We start from the raw sequence: 16,035 nt of genomic DNA, 5'->3' as shown, positions 1-16,035 counted from the left end.
GCAGTAGCACAACACTAGCTGTGACACTGTAGCAGCTATAACTCTCTCCCACACCAGGAAGTATGAAGATCCAATAGAGTTTAGATCTCCTAGCTCCTCCCACATCAGAACCTTTAAAGATCAAATTGAGTTTAGGTGTGTTTCTGATCTACTCCTCTCTCTGAAGCTGACAATCACCATGACTACAGCTCTTGTGGTGGCCTGTGTCTGGAGACTGGGGGTCCCAGGGGGAGGTTCTGTGTCATGTCCCACGGTCAGGACTGGTACCGGGTTAGAACTGTTGGGAGCTGTCCTCCCTCTCCTCTGGATTGCCACGGCAACCGGCTTCTCAACAAACTTTGTTCAACAGTCGCCACGGGAACTCGTTGTGAAGCTAGGAGATGCCATCAAACTCACCTGCAGCCACCATGATAAAAAATACGATAAGATTTTCTGGTACAGGCAGGGGTCTGCGCAGGGGCTTCAGCTCATGGGCTTCCTGACCTTCAAGCAGATGTTTTTAGAAAGTATGTTCCAGAACACATCAGACGCTCCAGAACCCTTCACCATGTCAGGTGACGCTGAGGCCGAGGGCTTCCTGGAGGCGTCTGCAGTGAGAGCTGAGGACAGGGCCGTGTACTACTGTGCTGTGGGTAGAGCACGGTGAGGCAGCTCCTCTCTCCACGCTACACAAAACCCCAGCCCTCCCCCTACTCCTCCCCCCTCTACCGCCCCTCCTCTTCCCCTCTCTCCTCCCCCTCTCTCATCTTCCCTTCCCACATTAAACACCAGCCGACTGCTGAACCCAGATGGTGACAGCAGTTGTCTCTCTACCAGCCACTCATCAGTTAATGACAACGGAGAACCGTTCAACTGAATTCATAAAGCTCAAATACATCTAGCTGTCTCGGAAGTCACACAATGTTCTCAGTCTTCCTCTCTGTGCTTATTTCCCTGTCCCTCTACCTTACAGGTAAGTGTGACAGAAACATCCCCTTCCTGTCCAGGGAATCGTCTCTCTGCCCTGGCCCTCTCAGCTGGTGTTGTCTCTGTGTCTCTCCGCCCTGGCCCTCTCAGCTGGTGTTGTCTCTGTGTCTCTCTGTCCTGGCCCTCTCAGCTGGTGTTGTCTCTGTGTCTCTTGCAGAGGAAGTCCTCTCAGCCCCTATCATCCAGCAGACCCCTCAGCATCTTCTGGTGACGCCTGAACGCCAGCAGGCACGGCTCGATTGTCACCACGGCGACAACAACTACCCTTACATGCTGTGGTATCAACAAAGAGATGGCCAGGGGACCGTGGAGCTGATTGGGTTGCTACACTATGAAAACGCAAACCTCGAGAAGAAATTCCACTCAGGACGCTTCAACATAACGGGTCACTCTAAGGGCAAGGCCGCCTTGGTCATCTCCAACATGGCCGCGGATGACAGCGCTGTGTATTTCTGTGCAGCGAGTCAGCACAGTGTTACATCTCTGTTCCCTCTGTGACAAAAAGTCAGTGCCAAAGCCACATGCCTGACAAGCTACCACTGTTCTAAAACTGCACTGATAGTGTGGTGGAGTCAGTCTTTCACAATGAACACAGCATAAGCTACATACCTAAATAACTCAACATAGTGTCCAGCAGTCTGCTAAATAACAGAGAGAATGTAATGTAATGAGTTAAAAGAAACATAGGTAAGAGACAGCATCGCAGATTTAAATAATCAGTTTTCAACATATATATAAAAAAAACTTACCAGAAGGGGGCAGACAGCCACAAGTTTTTTCATGACATCCCAGAACCAACATCCAGCTATGTGTACAAATAGGACTGAATGTCATATTCACATCTCTCAGCCATGACAATGTCTAAAGCTGGCCTTCTCGTCCTTCTTGTCTTCTCTTTTCTCCTGACTACAGGTACACAACATAAGCAACACTATTTGAAAACAGATACATTGCATAGTAACTCACTGCATGAGTAATGTTAATCTGAAAGACGAATATGATCATTATTTATGTCCCAGGTTGTTCCTCCGTGACTAGCAAGGTGTACCAGATCCCACACGCTTTAATTAGTGTCCATGGAGAGAATGTCGAGCTACGCTGCAATCACAAGCAGACAGGCGCTGATTGTATTTACTGGTACCAGCAATCTGTGATGGGAGAGCTCCAATTCCTTGGCAGACTCTTCTACTCGGAGCACGTCATGGAAAAGGACGTCGATAAGCGGTTATCCATGGCCGGGACGGCTTCTTCCAGCGGCTTGTTGCTCATTTCAAACGCCTCTGTTAAGGACAGCGGTGTTTATTTTTGCGCAGCAACGACCACAGTGAAACCAGTCCTCCACTTCCCTTAACAAAAACTCAACTGGTCCAAACTTGTATCCGTGAACACTACGGTTATTATAGGATGAAACGATTTGAAGTGTTAGGTTTAGTTTAATGGCAAAGATTGATGGAACTTAACCAAAAGTGCGTGGCTTTTAGCTCACTGTATTCGTGCGTGGTCTTTTGTGTGGGACATTATGGTTCTGATCTCCCTCATTGCGCTAGGCAATACTGTTTCCCAGCGGCTATAGGAGCCCATGGTGGAGTCCTGCCTCTTCTGGGCATGCTGTACATCGCCCTCTCCAGCCTGGAGCCACAGCCAACATCAGCTTTCAGGACAGGGATGGATTAACCAACGGGCCTACCGGGCCCAGGCCCAGGGGCCCATGAGCTCAGGGGGCCCCTAACCCAGAGCCTCGGCGTATCGTCGCTGTTATAAACTTGATGTACTAGGGTATTGATATGATGATATGCGCCGTAGCCGGTATGTGCTAGGCTTAAGTCATTAATGTCTTTAACAGGGCCCCAAAAGTCCTACTGATTAAAATTAAAAATAGCCTAAACATTCACTTTGAAGATGTCACAAGAAAGAAACCTTCATGATACCTTTCAAGTGAGTGTTTATCCCCTCAGTTTATCTATAGGACTTTAGAGGGGCTGACTACTCCATGCAATATGGGCCCTTCAACTTTGTAGGAAGAAATCCAAAACGTGTGCAAAACAATAGCATTAGAGCTGTGTCTAAGCACCCCCAAAACACTATTTATTGAAGATATAATATTGTTAAGCCTATGATGGTAATTCTTCAAGAAAGAGAGAGGGTTGTGTGGGCTAAATGTACACTCTAGTCTATGGTTACAACGATCAAATATTTTTGTAATATAAATGTTTATTTTGTTGATTACTCGAGTACTTTTGCGTTTTTAACAACAATATCAATATTATTCCTGACAAAAAAAAAGAAATTGTTTTGCCAAGAGAAATGTTAGTTTTTTTTGCGTTGAGGGGGGGGTGCCTTGACACATCCAGGCCCAGGGGCCCATGGTTTTTTAATCCGTCCATGCTCCAGGACCGTGTACACACCGCACACATCTCGAGGCTCACTATAGAGTCCTTCTGTGCAGTCAGTCAAGGGCACTGCTAAAGATGCCCCACTTCCTCAACATAACCACTTCTATGATGTTTGTTTAAGGAGAACTGACTAGTGCACTTGCGGAGCACGATTAAAGTGTTATTTTCATAAATATTTGCTATTATTTGGTGCAAGTGGGTGGCTCCTCTGTATCATTTTTATTCAGGAAGTGACGTGTTTTACTGTGATGGTTGAACTGATGTTATTTCCTGCCTGCCTCCTCTTTACCTGTCAGTGTTTGAATTGTGTTTGTCTCTGACTGAGTCAACATGTTTACAGCCCTCACCGTCAGTGTCTTTGCTCTCTGGCACACAGGTACAACAAGCATTCACCCTCTGCCTTCACAACACTGAATTACTTTATTCTTTGTCTTGTGCTTGTGTCTTGTGCTTGAGTTTGAGACTCACCTGGACCTATCTCCTGGTTCTCATCTACCTCCGGTTCTGAGTGTCTATCTCCTGGTTCTCCTCAGGTTGGAGCCAGACTGTGCTGATCTCCCAGTGGCCAGGCTACATCTCCAGCCAGCCTGACGCCTCGGTGGAGATGCACTGTTATCAGAACAACACAGACCATCCCTACATGTTCTGGTACAGGCAGCAGAGAGGGAAGGAGCCCGTGCTGATGGCTACTCTCGTAGCTGGGTCTCCGAGCTACGAACCTGGGTTTGATTCTGGCTTTGGAGTGTCAAGCTCGGAGAAAAATATGTGGTCTCTGGCCGTGGAGGCGGTGCGCAGTACAGACGAGGCGGTGTATCTGTGCGCTGCCAGTCAGCACGGTGCTGCAGAGTCACGGAGCTCTGAGACAATATCCCTCCCTGGGAGGCTGCCAGGAGGCTCTGACACCTGCTGTTCATGGCCCAGCCTGCTCACTGCTGGTGGGAAAGAATGTGTCTTCCTGAATAGGCAGTTACCTTATCTACCGCCAGAGGGGAAAAAAAGTTGATTTATTTTAATTCTGACTTCAAGCCAGTACATGTTAAGGCAGAAACCAACGATCGACAAATCCTCTTGGATGAGGATTTTCTGTAGCCATGAGGAACAGGACAACATGGGTCATGTATCTGTGTTACTCGACACGTTATTCATTTAGCAGATGCTTTAATCCAAAATGACATATAAATACTACATTTAGAAAATACAGCAGATCAAGGATCTGAATTACATTATTCTAACTTCATTTCAGGGGTTAGTCAAGGAACAGTCTGTATTTACCAGGCACAATGCAAAGTAACATCTCAGTTCAACATTGATATATATTCACTACAGGATATCTCAAGTACAATATGACAATACCATCTCAACTATATTACATAGTACAGTGCAACAATAACATTTCAAGGACAACATTACTGTTGCCTTACTATGTGAAAAGCGCCCCTGGGTGTCTTGAAAGGCACTGTTAATGTAAGTTATTATCATTACTATAGTACAACAATAACGTGTCAACGACAATAGAGGGAGCCCAGATGCTGTCATGTGGAGTATGTGGTTAGGGATTAAACATCTCTATCTGGTGACTGTGAGTCTCTACAGACAGCAGAGGTGTCTAACTGTGAGTCTCTACAGACAGCAGAGGTGTCTATCTGTGAGTCTCTCTATAGACAGCAGAGGTGTCTAGCTGTGAGTCTCTCTACAGACAGCAGAGGTGTCTAACTGTGAGTCTATACAGACAGCAGAGGTGTCTAACTGTGAGTCTCTCTACAGACAGCAGACGTGTCTAGCTGTGAGTCTCTCTACAGACAGCAGAGGTGTCTAGCTGTGAGTCTCTACAGACAGCAGAGGTGTCTAGCTGTGAGTCTCTCCAGACCTACTGATGCCCTTGGGGCCATGATTGTTCTGGGATGTCTCGGTTTGTTCGTCTTATTTCCATGTAAGCTTTTCCTCAGGCTATCAAAGCTCTGACTAATTGCTTCAAGAGATGTCAAACCTTTATTAAAAGGTATGCTGGTAAAATACTTCCTCTTTCTCTCTCCATGTCCTGTTTGTCTCCTTTTCTGTGTTCATCCTGTTATCTCCGTAGGTGCTGTGAAGAGCGTGACCTTCCAGCAGTCTCCGTCGGTCATGGTTACAGAGAATACCACGGTTCAAATCTCGTGTAGCCATGACGACAACAGCCTGGTGGTCATGCTGTGGTACCAGCAGCGACCTGTCTCTCGGGATATGACCCTCATCGGGTACGGCTATGCCTCCTCCGAGCCCAGCTACGAGGGTCAGTTCCAGGAGAGCTTCCAGCTCACCAGAGAGGACACCCTGAGAGGAGCGCTCCTCCTCCCCCGTGCAGCTCCTGCAGACTCGGCCGTGTATTTCTGTGCTGCCAGTACACAGTGATGTGGCTTGATGCCACCGCCTCACCAAAACCCTGGTGCGCTCAGTCACACAGGAAAACCACCTCACTGCTGTTAGGCAGTTTGGTTGTTTTGTTTTAGACGTTTCTGTGGAGGAATTGGTCAAGTTGTATTCTCAGTGTGAATTATGTTATATGTATATCAAATAGCATATATCCAAATGCTGGGAGTTAATTCACATTAGTTTTGTTCACAACGTTCCCCGACAACAAACTGAAATGAGTCTCGTGTTCTCATGAGGAGTGAGGGAGAGCCTTCTGAGTGGTCGAAACTTTACGCTGGAGCCAATCTTAACTCATTTAGTCTTTCTAACCTCTGTATCTCTCCTCCATCTCCCTTTATAACTGAGCATCTCATGTAACATATTAATCCAGCAGGCGTTTCTATCCAAAGCGACGTACAGAAGGAATTTGAACCTGCAACCTCTTGACCTGCAGTCACATACTCTAACCTCTGAAATGTCCTTTAAGCCTATCCTCAGATTCATGTCCTACAGTACCCCTACCAAGCACCAACTCTCAGACGCTAACACAGCGAGACCCTGCATTACTAAACTCATGTCACTGATCCATCACTTCACTGCACCAGACACAAGAGCCACAGGGCACCACAGAGCAAGAGCTAGTCTCTAAGCAACACCAACTATTGGTCACGTGACCAGCCGGCTGGTTTACCCTCAACTGGTGAGAGTGTGATGTGGATGTAACATCATTCAGTAGGGGAAGTGCAAGTGCTAACCAGCGACATGCTATTCACAGTCCTAGGACTTCTTCTGACGCTGATCTACTTATGTGAGTGCAGGAGAGGAATGTTCTGGTACTTTTTCCACACAAAACAATTAACACAACTGTGTTACTGGAGCATGCACAGTACTGCATACTAAACTGGAAATGCTGAAATCATATTTCATCCTCAGATTCGATAACGTTTTTCCATCCCCCACATCTGTTATACCTGATCTCCTGAATGCTGTTTCTTCTTCTCTGGTGTTGTGTAGGCAAGGGTTCAGGCCCCACGGTCCTCCAGGCACCCAGACACCTTGTCCTCCATGCTGGACAGACCGACCAGGTGACCCTGCAGTGCAGCGTGGGTCCCGGCTTCAGCATGAGCAGCTACACCATGCTGTGGTACCGCCAGACTGGCCTCGGGGCTCCAATAGAGTACCTCACCAAGGAGTACGAGACTCCCGAGGGCCACCTCCAGCCCTCTATCGACACGTCCAGCAACAGCTTCACCCTGCGGATATCAGAGCTGTCTCCGGATGACAGCAGCACCTACCTCTGTGCTGCCAGTCACAGTGCTGCCAAGCAGACTGGGAGCCATGCAAATACATCATGTGAGGCTAATGACATTAGAATGACATGAAAGGCTGATCAGAGATGTGCAGGAAGGTTTTGTGGCTCTTCTGGTTTTGTTAGTGAGCGGGCTGGTGTAACGGTGTGTTGGTGGCCTGGTTGTCTGTATGTTCAGCTGGGAACCTTCTGAGGGGCGTTTCATTGTGATAGAGGAGGAGAAGGTTTTGAGGCTGTTGGGCCAGCATAGGAGGCCGATGGGTTACAGCCACCTCAGTCTTGTCAACAATGTCAACAAAAACTGATGTGACAGCAGGAAGTGAAGGTGTCTCCCCACCTTCAAGAAAAGGCTTAAGACGCACTTGTTCCGGGAGTACAACGGTACTTATGAATGATTTGCTGGACTTGATGTTAGCTTCCTCCAGGAACACGATGACTCTTACTGAGGGACTTGTTGCTCTTGTTGGTTAGTTGTAACTGATTTAACTTCTTGTACTCCCTGTGAATTATATTATATTATTGTTGCTTGCTTTTTTTCTGCAGGTACACTCTTGCACTTTTGAGGTTCATGCTGTTTCATCTGTAACTTGTTCAACTACATGCTCTTATGGTTCTCCCCATTGGCACTTATTTGCTTTTCAAAATGTATGCTTCATGTTTGGCTGCTCGCAGTGTTTTGGGGCTATATTGTTGTTTTGATCAGTGACCTATGCTCTTTTGTAAAGTTCTCTCTTAAAAGTGGCTTTGGATAAAAGTGTCTGCTAAATGAATAAATGTAAAATGTAAATGTAATGTAAACTAGCCACTCTAGAGGATCCACGAGTCATACTTTACAAAACCACACCTACTCATCCATCAAGATCCTTGTGCACAATTTTCATTACCGGTGGAGAAGTAAAGACATCGTTGGTAGAGAACAGAAGGGAGTCTAGAGGCACGTATTCTTCTCGTATTAAACATGATTTTCACTCGGTACAGCTCAGCGGTATGGCATGGCAATGGGTATAGCTCAGTGGTAGAGTATGGGGAATGGTACAGCTCAGTGGTAGGGTGTTTGGGCAGGCTCTGCTCAATCAACACACAACTTTGCTGAAATCCGGCAACGTCTGAATTTCCCATCTATGAGGCGTGACCACATGACCCCCCCCCCCCACACACACACACACACCCTCCCCCCTCCCGTGGGTATCAGTTTCTTGGTGATGTCAGTAGACGACCTCCCTCTAGGCATGGGGAGGTAGTGAGGATGCAAGGGAGGAGGCAGAGCAGGGCTGGGGACAGAGACCTGGACGTTCTCACTCTCTCTCTCTGGTGCCATGGAGCTGCTCTGTGTGTTAGTAGCTCTCCACCTCACTGTCGGTAATAGCAACCCTCTTCTCACACACAGAGGGTTATGTGCCCATCTAAAAAGTGTGTTCAGATATACATTCCAGAACAATCCACCGACAACTAAATGGCTGTTATTTCATTTCCCAGAGTTCTGCTCAGCTGTGAATGTTCAGCAGAGGCCCCGACACGCAGCGCTACATCAAGCGGTGTCCGTGACTCTGGACTGTGAACACGATGACAGCAACTTTTACTACATGTTCTGGTACCGACAGACAGGCAGCCAGATGCGCATGCTTGCTTCCTCCATGGGCAAGAATGTGTCCACTGTGGAGGCTGGACCCAGATATGCCATGTCTCGTCCTAACCTGACTTACTCCTCCCTGGAGATCAGACAGCTGGAGGGCCAGGACTCTGCGGTGTATCTCTGTGCCTCCAGTACTGGCACGCTGACTCAGAGCAGCCACATGGCGTGACAACAACCTCGAAACCACACCGTGGAGTGTGTGTGTGTGTGGGGGGGGGGGGGGAGGCTGTATGAAGACAGAGCTGTCATTCTAAAAAGTAACATTCTGATTACATCGTTATGTTGCTATTTCATTTCTATGTAAAAACCTTCCCATCAATTTTCATATCAAACTTCGACTTCCCACTCTAATGACAGGTGACAGGTCTGATAGCACAGGTGTCTACTTGAACAGGAGCAACAGGCCCTCAGTCCATGCTGGAGAGGGGCACGCTACAGTCGCTTAGCAACACGTCAGTGAACCAGCTGTCTCAACTGTCAGCTTAACTAGATTCACCTCAGAAAACATCTCAATCACGATCATAGACTGACCTCTATGGGAGAAGTATGTAATTACATCACAACATTTTTTCTATGTTTATAGAGTTTTATATGACAGGATATACTGTAGATCCAAAGTTGAGCATTTATCTGCAGATCAACAAGTCACAGGTTAAAACTGCTTTGGATAAAAGCGTCTGCTAAATGAATATATTATTATTACCACATGGAAGTTTCAGCTGTTCCCCCTCTTCCTGGTTCCCTTCTCACCTCTCAGAGGGGTCCGTTTGAGAGGGCCTGTTCAACTTGAGAATACAAACAGGTTCAGGGTCAGTAATATGAATAACCTTTGATCTGGATGGTTGGTTGGACTTTGTGAGGCTTTTTATTCCATTACAGAGACCAAAGGATGTAGCCTATAACTAGAAAAATCTGCTTGAGATACAAAAAAAGCATCTGAACGATCCACATACTGTATCTAAAGGTAAAACATCTAAGATAACATCTAAATCCTCGGATTGGAATGGATTTCTAAGCAACTTATAACCACACCATGTCTCTGTCAGGCAGTTCCGGTACTAATTATACAATTGATACTAACCAAAACAATGGAATGTTTCATTATGATTTAGTACTGTGTACTGTATGTGGTCCTATTGTTGGATGTAAGCTTTACCAGGATGGTGGGGGTGTTAACAGGGTGACAGCTGTCAACTTCTTTGTAGCAGGAAAAGAAACACACAGCATGTACCTGTCCTCCCCTCCTCCACCCCTCCTTCCTTCCTTCCTTCCTTCCTTCCTCCTCTCTTACTCTCCCTCCATCCTCCCCTATCCTCCCTCCCTTCCCTCCTCTCCTTCCCCCTTTTCTCTCCTCCTTCCCTCTACACTTTGTCCTTCCCTCCTTCCCTCCTCCCCTCCTTCCCTCCTCCCCTCCTCCCCTCCTCCCCTCCTCCTCTCCTCTCCTCCCCTCCTCCCCCACCTCCCCTGTCTTACCCTATCCCCTCCTCCCCTCCTCCCCCCACCTCCCCTGTCTTACCCCATCCTCTCCTCCCCTCCTCCCCTCCTCCCCCACCTCCCCTGTCCTACCCTATCCTCTCCTCCCCTCCTTCCCTCCTTCCCTCCTCCCCTCCTCCCCTCCTCCCCCACCTCCCCTGTCCTACCCTATCCCCTCCTCCCCTCCTTCCCTCCTTCCCTCCTCCCCTCCTCCCCCACCTCCCCTGTCCTACCCTATCCTCTCCTCCCCTCCCCCCCACCTCCCCCCACCTCCCCTGTCCTACCCTATCCCCTCCTCCCCTCCTCCCCTCCTCCCCTCCTCCCCTCCTCCCCTCCTCCCCTCCTCCCCTCCTCCCCTCCGCCCCCACCTCCCCTGTCCTACCCTATCCCTCCTCCCCTCCTCCCCTCCTCCCCTCCTCGCCCACCTCCCCTGTCCTACCCTATCCTCTCCTCCCCTCCTCCCCCCACCTCCCCTATCCTCTCCTCACCTCCTATTCTCCTCCCTTGTTCTCCCCTCCTCTCTGATGCTTTTCTTAGCGCTCACAGAAATAGAAGCCGTCCATGCAGAGCTGTCTCTCACCTCAGAAGCTCCTGCCAGCACACCTGCTCTCAGCGCCGGCCTCAGAGAGATGAGGGGTAGATATGGAAGAGTGTGGAGAGGAGGGGGTAGGGAGGAGTGATACTGTTGCAAAAGAGAGAAACTGTGTTTTTGTGTGATGGTTTAACACCGTGGGGACAGGGGGCCACGGTGATACATTCCTATTGAGCCGCCGTACAAAAACCTCCTGCCATCAACTTCTATGGAGGAGAGCACTGCAGTGGCCTGGGGCAGGGGAAGCATGGACTTCCTTAGTGACCAGGGAGCCTACAACAACTAAGACCTCTGACATTCACAAAATAAACATTAAAAGTGAATATTTTGAATAATATTTTGAATTTTGGGAGATTCTATCAGACAGATACAAGTGGTTGTATCCCTTCTGTCTCACAACATCTATTTCTGTTTGGAATGAAGAAATACATTTCTTCAGTTGGTCGTGGATACCAATGATCTTGAAACATCCCACCAAGTCTTGGTTTTGGAGTGAACTGGGCCTTTTTGGAAAAGGACATTTTCAATGTGACACTGGAAGTCAAGCCTACTTTGGGAATGGAACAAAACTGACTGTTTTAGGTAAGTTCAGGTCCTTCAAAGTCACAACACTGTAATTAATCTAACATACTGGAAAGAATAATGAAGTTGTCATGAGAGATGTTGGGTTCTGTCAAAAGTTCCACTAATGGGTTGGTGTGAAAACACTGTGACCTATACTCAACCAGCCTTCTTTGGCAACGGAACCAAACTTACAGTTATAGGTAAATATGTTGAAAATGCTTGAAAACATTTGTCCTTATTTCCCATGTCTGTCAGGGTCTTGTTAGTGTGGAGTTAGGGATGGGACTGTTGTAGAACAGGAGGTTGGAGAGGACGGGACATAGTTAGCATATTATGCTAAACCCCATCAGTGTGTACAATGCCAACCCAGCATACTTTGGAGCTGGAACCAAACTGACCGTTTTGGGTAAGAAACTGCACAATGTCTCTTTGTTTTTAGTAGTTGAACTGCGATGTGGGGGATTGATACTGTATGGTGAAGGATGCTTGTAGATTTCCACTTGGCCATTTTTATGTTAAGCTTGTGCACTGTGCCAATTATCAAGCCTACTTTGGTCAAGGCACAAAACTGACGGTTCTGGGTGAGTAATCCTTACAAAATATGTGGGTTGTAACTGCAGGTGTACTGTAGGTGAGCTGAAATACCCAAACCTAGCTGAATATTTCTGTTGTTTAAATATTAGCGTTTCAGTTTGTATCCGTTTGTGTTTGGCAAAGTGGGTGTACTGTATCATGGTGTTGAAGGAGTCTGTCAAGAGAATAACATGATTAAAATGCAAACGAGATCAAATGTACTGAAGAGAGAGGAAGGCAGCTGGGAGAGATGGGTGAATTAGAGTTGAGGTCTGGAGAGCTGTGACTCTGGCAGAGAAGCTTACTTTGGTGGAGGAACCAGGCTGACTGTCCTAGGTGAGACCTGATTTCCTTTAAATCCTGTTCACAGCCAACACAGGATAGTGTGGTTAAAATATGTAAGTTGGACTCCTTTGTGTTGTATTATAACAATGTGTTGGGACAATCTGGAAGCAGGTTGACTGACAGATTGTGACATGGTGATCGCAAAATACAAAAAAAACCTGCAACATCAACAACAACACTAAAATGTACAAAATTAAATGAAATAGAATTGTACCTATGTATAAAGTGCAGTAAAGGAAGGCTGACCTCCTGATGTCAGATCATACTCTGATCTCATGGATCTTGTCACGCAAAGAATCACAAAGACTGAGAACGTTTTTTAAAGGTAGAGTGACATCAGGAGAATTTGTAAAGATGGTTTTTGTAACAGCGTAGACACTCTGTGCTCGTACTCCCAGGCATACTTTGGAGCTGGAACGAAACTTACAGTTTTAGGTAAGAAAATATGCTGTAAATCGTTGTGATATGTGTGTAAAGCTTTCCGATAAGGTTACAGTCTTGGCATAATCAGTATTGTACAAACATTTAGCTGATTACGACCATTTATTTGGTTGAAATTACATAAGGATGTTGCATTTTGAAACTGTAAAAAAACATTTCAAAGTCGTGTAGGATTTATAAACTATAGGAAGCACTGCTTGTGCTCTGCCATCATATTGGGTTATTGCGGTGATTATGTGCAAGACTTGGCTCTATGCCCAGATCCTGGTGCACAATGAGTTTATATCTCCGTTAGCGACTGTGGGTTTCAATGAGGCTTATTTTGGGAACGGAACCAAACTCACCGTCTTAGGTAAGACTTAATTTGACTTGATTAATTAATGTCTTAAATGTCTCAGGGATAGCCTAGCCTATTTGCAGAGATCGAATAAGCTGATAGAAGTTGGGAGGGTTATTTTTGTTTAATGTTTGTGGAAAACATTTGTCCTTCAATCGGGAATACAATACAGCTGATAATTGTTGATGTTGGTCAGATTATTAATCAGGATGTAAAATATGAGGTTCTATCAAAATCCGTGTGGTGTAGAATTGTGAGAAATGATCTCACAGTAGCACGCGGACGGGCATGTGGAGGAACAGAGGACGGAGAAGCAGGGTGTTTTTTCTGTAGCCGTTTATCAGTGTGAACTACGACCCTGCCTTCTTTGGCGGCGGGACCAAACTCACGGTACTAGGTGAGAAACCTTTAGATTTCAGTGTTTAAACTTTGGCTGTGAGGTGTATGAATTCCCATGTTAATGAGAGATGCTGGAACTGTCTATTAATCTTATGTATCAAATGAAGGATGAGTGCACTCTAACATGTTAGATTATCTGAAAGAGTAGCCTGATATTGTTTCCTATACATGGTAAGAATGTGAACATTCGAGAATAATGTTTTCTGAACAGCCTTAGAAAACGGGCAGGCTATAGTTTTCTGCTAGTGCGTATGTGGTGTGCTCCGGTGGTTATCCTGCTTACTTTGGAGGGGGGACTAAGCTAACTGTGCTCGGTAAGAAATCTGAAATGTTGTTAGAATTTTTTTTGAATGCTCCTTGAATTTGGCCTGAAAATATTTGACGTTATAGAACAATGTGAATATTCGGTGTTGAGAATTTTGTATTCCCTCATTGCAGATCCCAAAATATCAGAAAATGCCATCGCACCGACCAACGTCAGTGTTCTGCCCCCCTCCACACACGAGTGTAAGGATGCAAAAGACAACAAAAACAAGAAGACCCTGGTGTGTGTGGCCACCGGCTTCTACCCGGATCACGTCAGCGTGTCCTGGAAGATCAATGGCGTGAATGTGACCGATGGAGTGGGGACGGACAACTCGGCCGTGTGGGACAAAGTAACGGAGAGGTACAGCATCACCAGCCGCTTGAGAGTGCCTGCCGGACAGTGGTACACAGACACCAATCGGTTCACCTGTACTGTCCTCTTCTTTAATGGTACAGAAGACAAACCCATTTCAGCGTCTGTTATGGGAGATAAAGGTACGTTAAACGAATGACTTAGATTTTCCAAATCAAAAGGCTGAACGTAATGGTAGGCTACTGTGTCCTGTGTGTTATTGTGGAAAATATATTTAATGTAATTTGATGGTGAATGTTACTGTATCAAAGGTTGGCTTTTGTTTGTCTCTGACAGCTCCGTCAAGTGGAGGCATGACAACAGGTATGTTTCGCACTTATATTTTTTACGAGCTCAAATTGTGTGAAAGAGGTTGACTACTGTATCTTTGACTGCCATGGTAAACCCACATTGCCACCCAGGCTTATGGAAGTGTGTTGTTTTCCACAGAGAACTACATGAAGAGCACTCAGACGGCTAAACTGGCGTACATCGTGTTCATCGCTAAAAGCAGCCTGTATGGGTTCTTTGTGGTCGTGTTTGTGTGGAAGCTCCAGGTGACTGTTCTACACTAAACACCCACTCCACCCCTGCAACAGCTATGGAAACACAACACTGTTTGTGCTATAATATAGTATGCTTAAGAGCCCTGAGATTGCCTTGACAATAAAGGGCACACTAATAATATAATGCCTAAATTATTACTACTACACTATTTTCGAAACTATTTTAAATGCATGCATTTATGGGTTTGCTGAGTGGTCAGAGCATTTTAACAGCAGATCAAGAGGTTCGAATCCCCCTAACTACACTTAGATCAGTCTTCTTCTAAATAACACATTATTATGATTCCCGTCCGCTCATTCCTAGGCAGTTGATAAAAGGTTCTGTAATGACAGTAACATCAGACGGTGTGTTCCTGCCACCTGTCTCCTCTCTCCTCCACAGGGTAAATCTGGGAAGCATTTCACCTGAGGCCACAACAGGAAACCTGTGTTGACCGGGACGGTGATGGTCTGGATGGTGTGGTGTTGCTGATGTGGGATTATAATATGCAGAATATGCATATGATCTGTCTCCATAGATGACCCATCATTTCAGGTCAACTAGTGTTCTGCAGTTTATAGACGCGCAGATGTAATGTGAATAGAAATAAAACCTGCTTATCAACCTAAAATCTCACAGTTCATAAAAAGGTGATACAACAATCGGCTTGTACTGTATATAGAAATAATTGCAGAGTAAAGAGGCATTTGTTAATAGGGATTTCTGAAATAACCTCAAGCCTGTATAGAAAGAACATTGTGAAGACAAGCTTTAGTTCTCCAACTTTTTGAAATGAATGAACCATAATAGAGGATGTTTGTATTCAACATAGCAGCTGCATCTGCTAACATAATTCACATTCAGATATTTCATTGTTAATAAAGTTATAAAATATATTTGGAGTGATGGTTATTATTATTGTTATTCAGACATTTAGTCAATAATGCCATTTTAACTTCAAATGAATGAAGAGTGGGTGAAACTTTCAATTCAACAATGAGTGTTCAAACTGATACAAAGGCCACTGGAAGGAAAGTAGGACTCCTTCTACTTGTGTTCCAAGCTGTATTACAGTATTTCCACAGGAAGTGCACCTGAGAGCAGGATATTCAGAGCAGATGTTCTCATTCTGATGTGTGACTACGTTTCTGAGAAACATGCCCTGCTCAGCGCCCACACGGCAATGCGGTTTCCCGGTAGCACTGCAAAGTGCTGCAAAGTGCTGCAAAATGGTGCGAGGCACGATTGCTCACTGGGGCTTCGTCTGAGTTTTTCCACTGAGCTAAACCGGATCTCTGACATTTAGTTTGGGTATTGTGTTTTCATCACCACATATCTTTTCCATTTCGCCTAGCAGTCTTAAAACGAAAATGACATGAGTCAAGGAATGACAATCTGTTCACTAATAGATAAATATT

General features: G+C 45.9%; 1 protein-coding gene across 1 annotated transcript; it reads left to right on the top strand.

The window, feature by feature from the left end:
* The first annotated feature begins 178 nt into the window (after window positions 1-178).
* LOC146299488 (uncharacterized) lies at window positions 179-15,513 on the top strand. Its single transcript, XM_084683156.1, has 11 exons — window positions 179-632; window positions 1,124-1,429; window positions 3,893-4,186; window positions 5,359-5,736; window positions 6,762-7,061; window positions 8,533-8,820; window positions 12,973-13,029; window positions 13,852-14,214; window positions 14,369-14,395; window positions 14,522-14,628; window positions 15,020-15,513. The coding sequence occupies exons 1-11, from the start codon at window positions 179-181 to the stop codon at window positions 15,044-15,046; spliced, it is 2,601 nt and encodes an 866-aa protein (XP_084539282.1). The 3' UTR covers window positions 15,047-15,513.
* The last annotated feature ends 522 nt before the right edge of the window (window positions 15,514-16,035 follow it).

Source organism: Hypomesus nipponensis, chromosome 3 (assembly GCF_054491055.1).
Source record: "Hypomesus nipponensis isolate SF chromosome 3, ASM5449105v1, whole genome shotgun sequence".
NCBI lineage: Eukaryota > Metazoa > Chordata > Actinopteri > Osmeriformes > Osmeridae > Hypomesus > Hypomesus nipponensis.
This window is presented reverse-complemented; position numbering and strand designations above follow the sequence as displayed.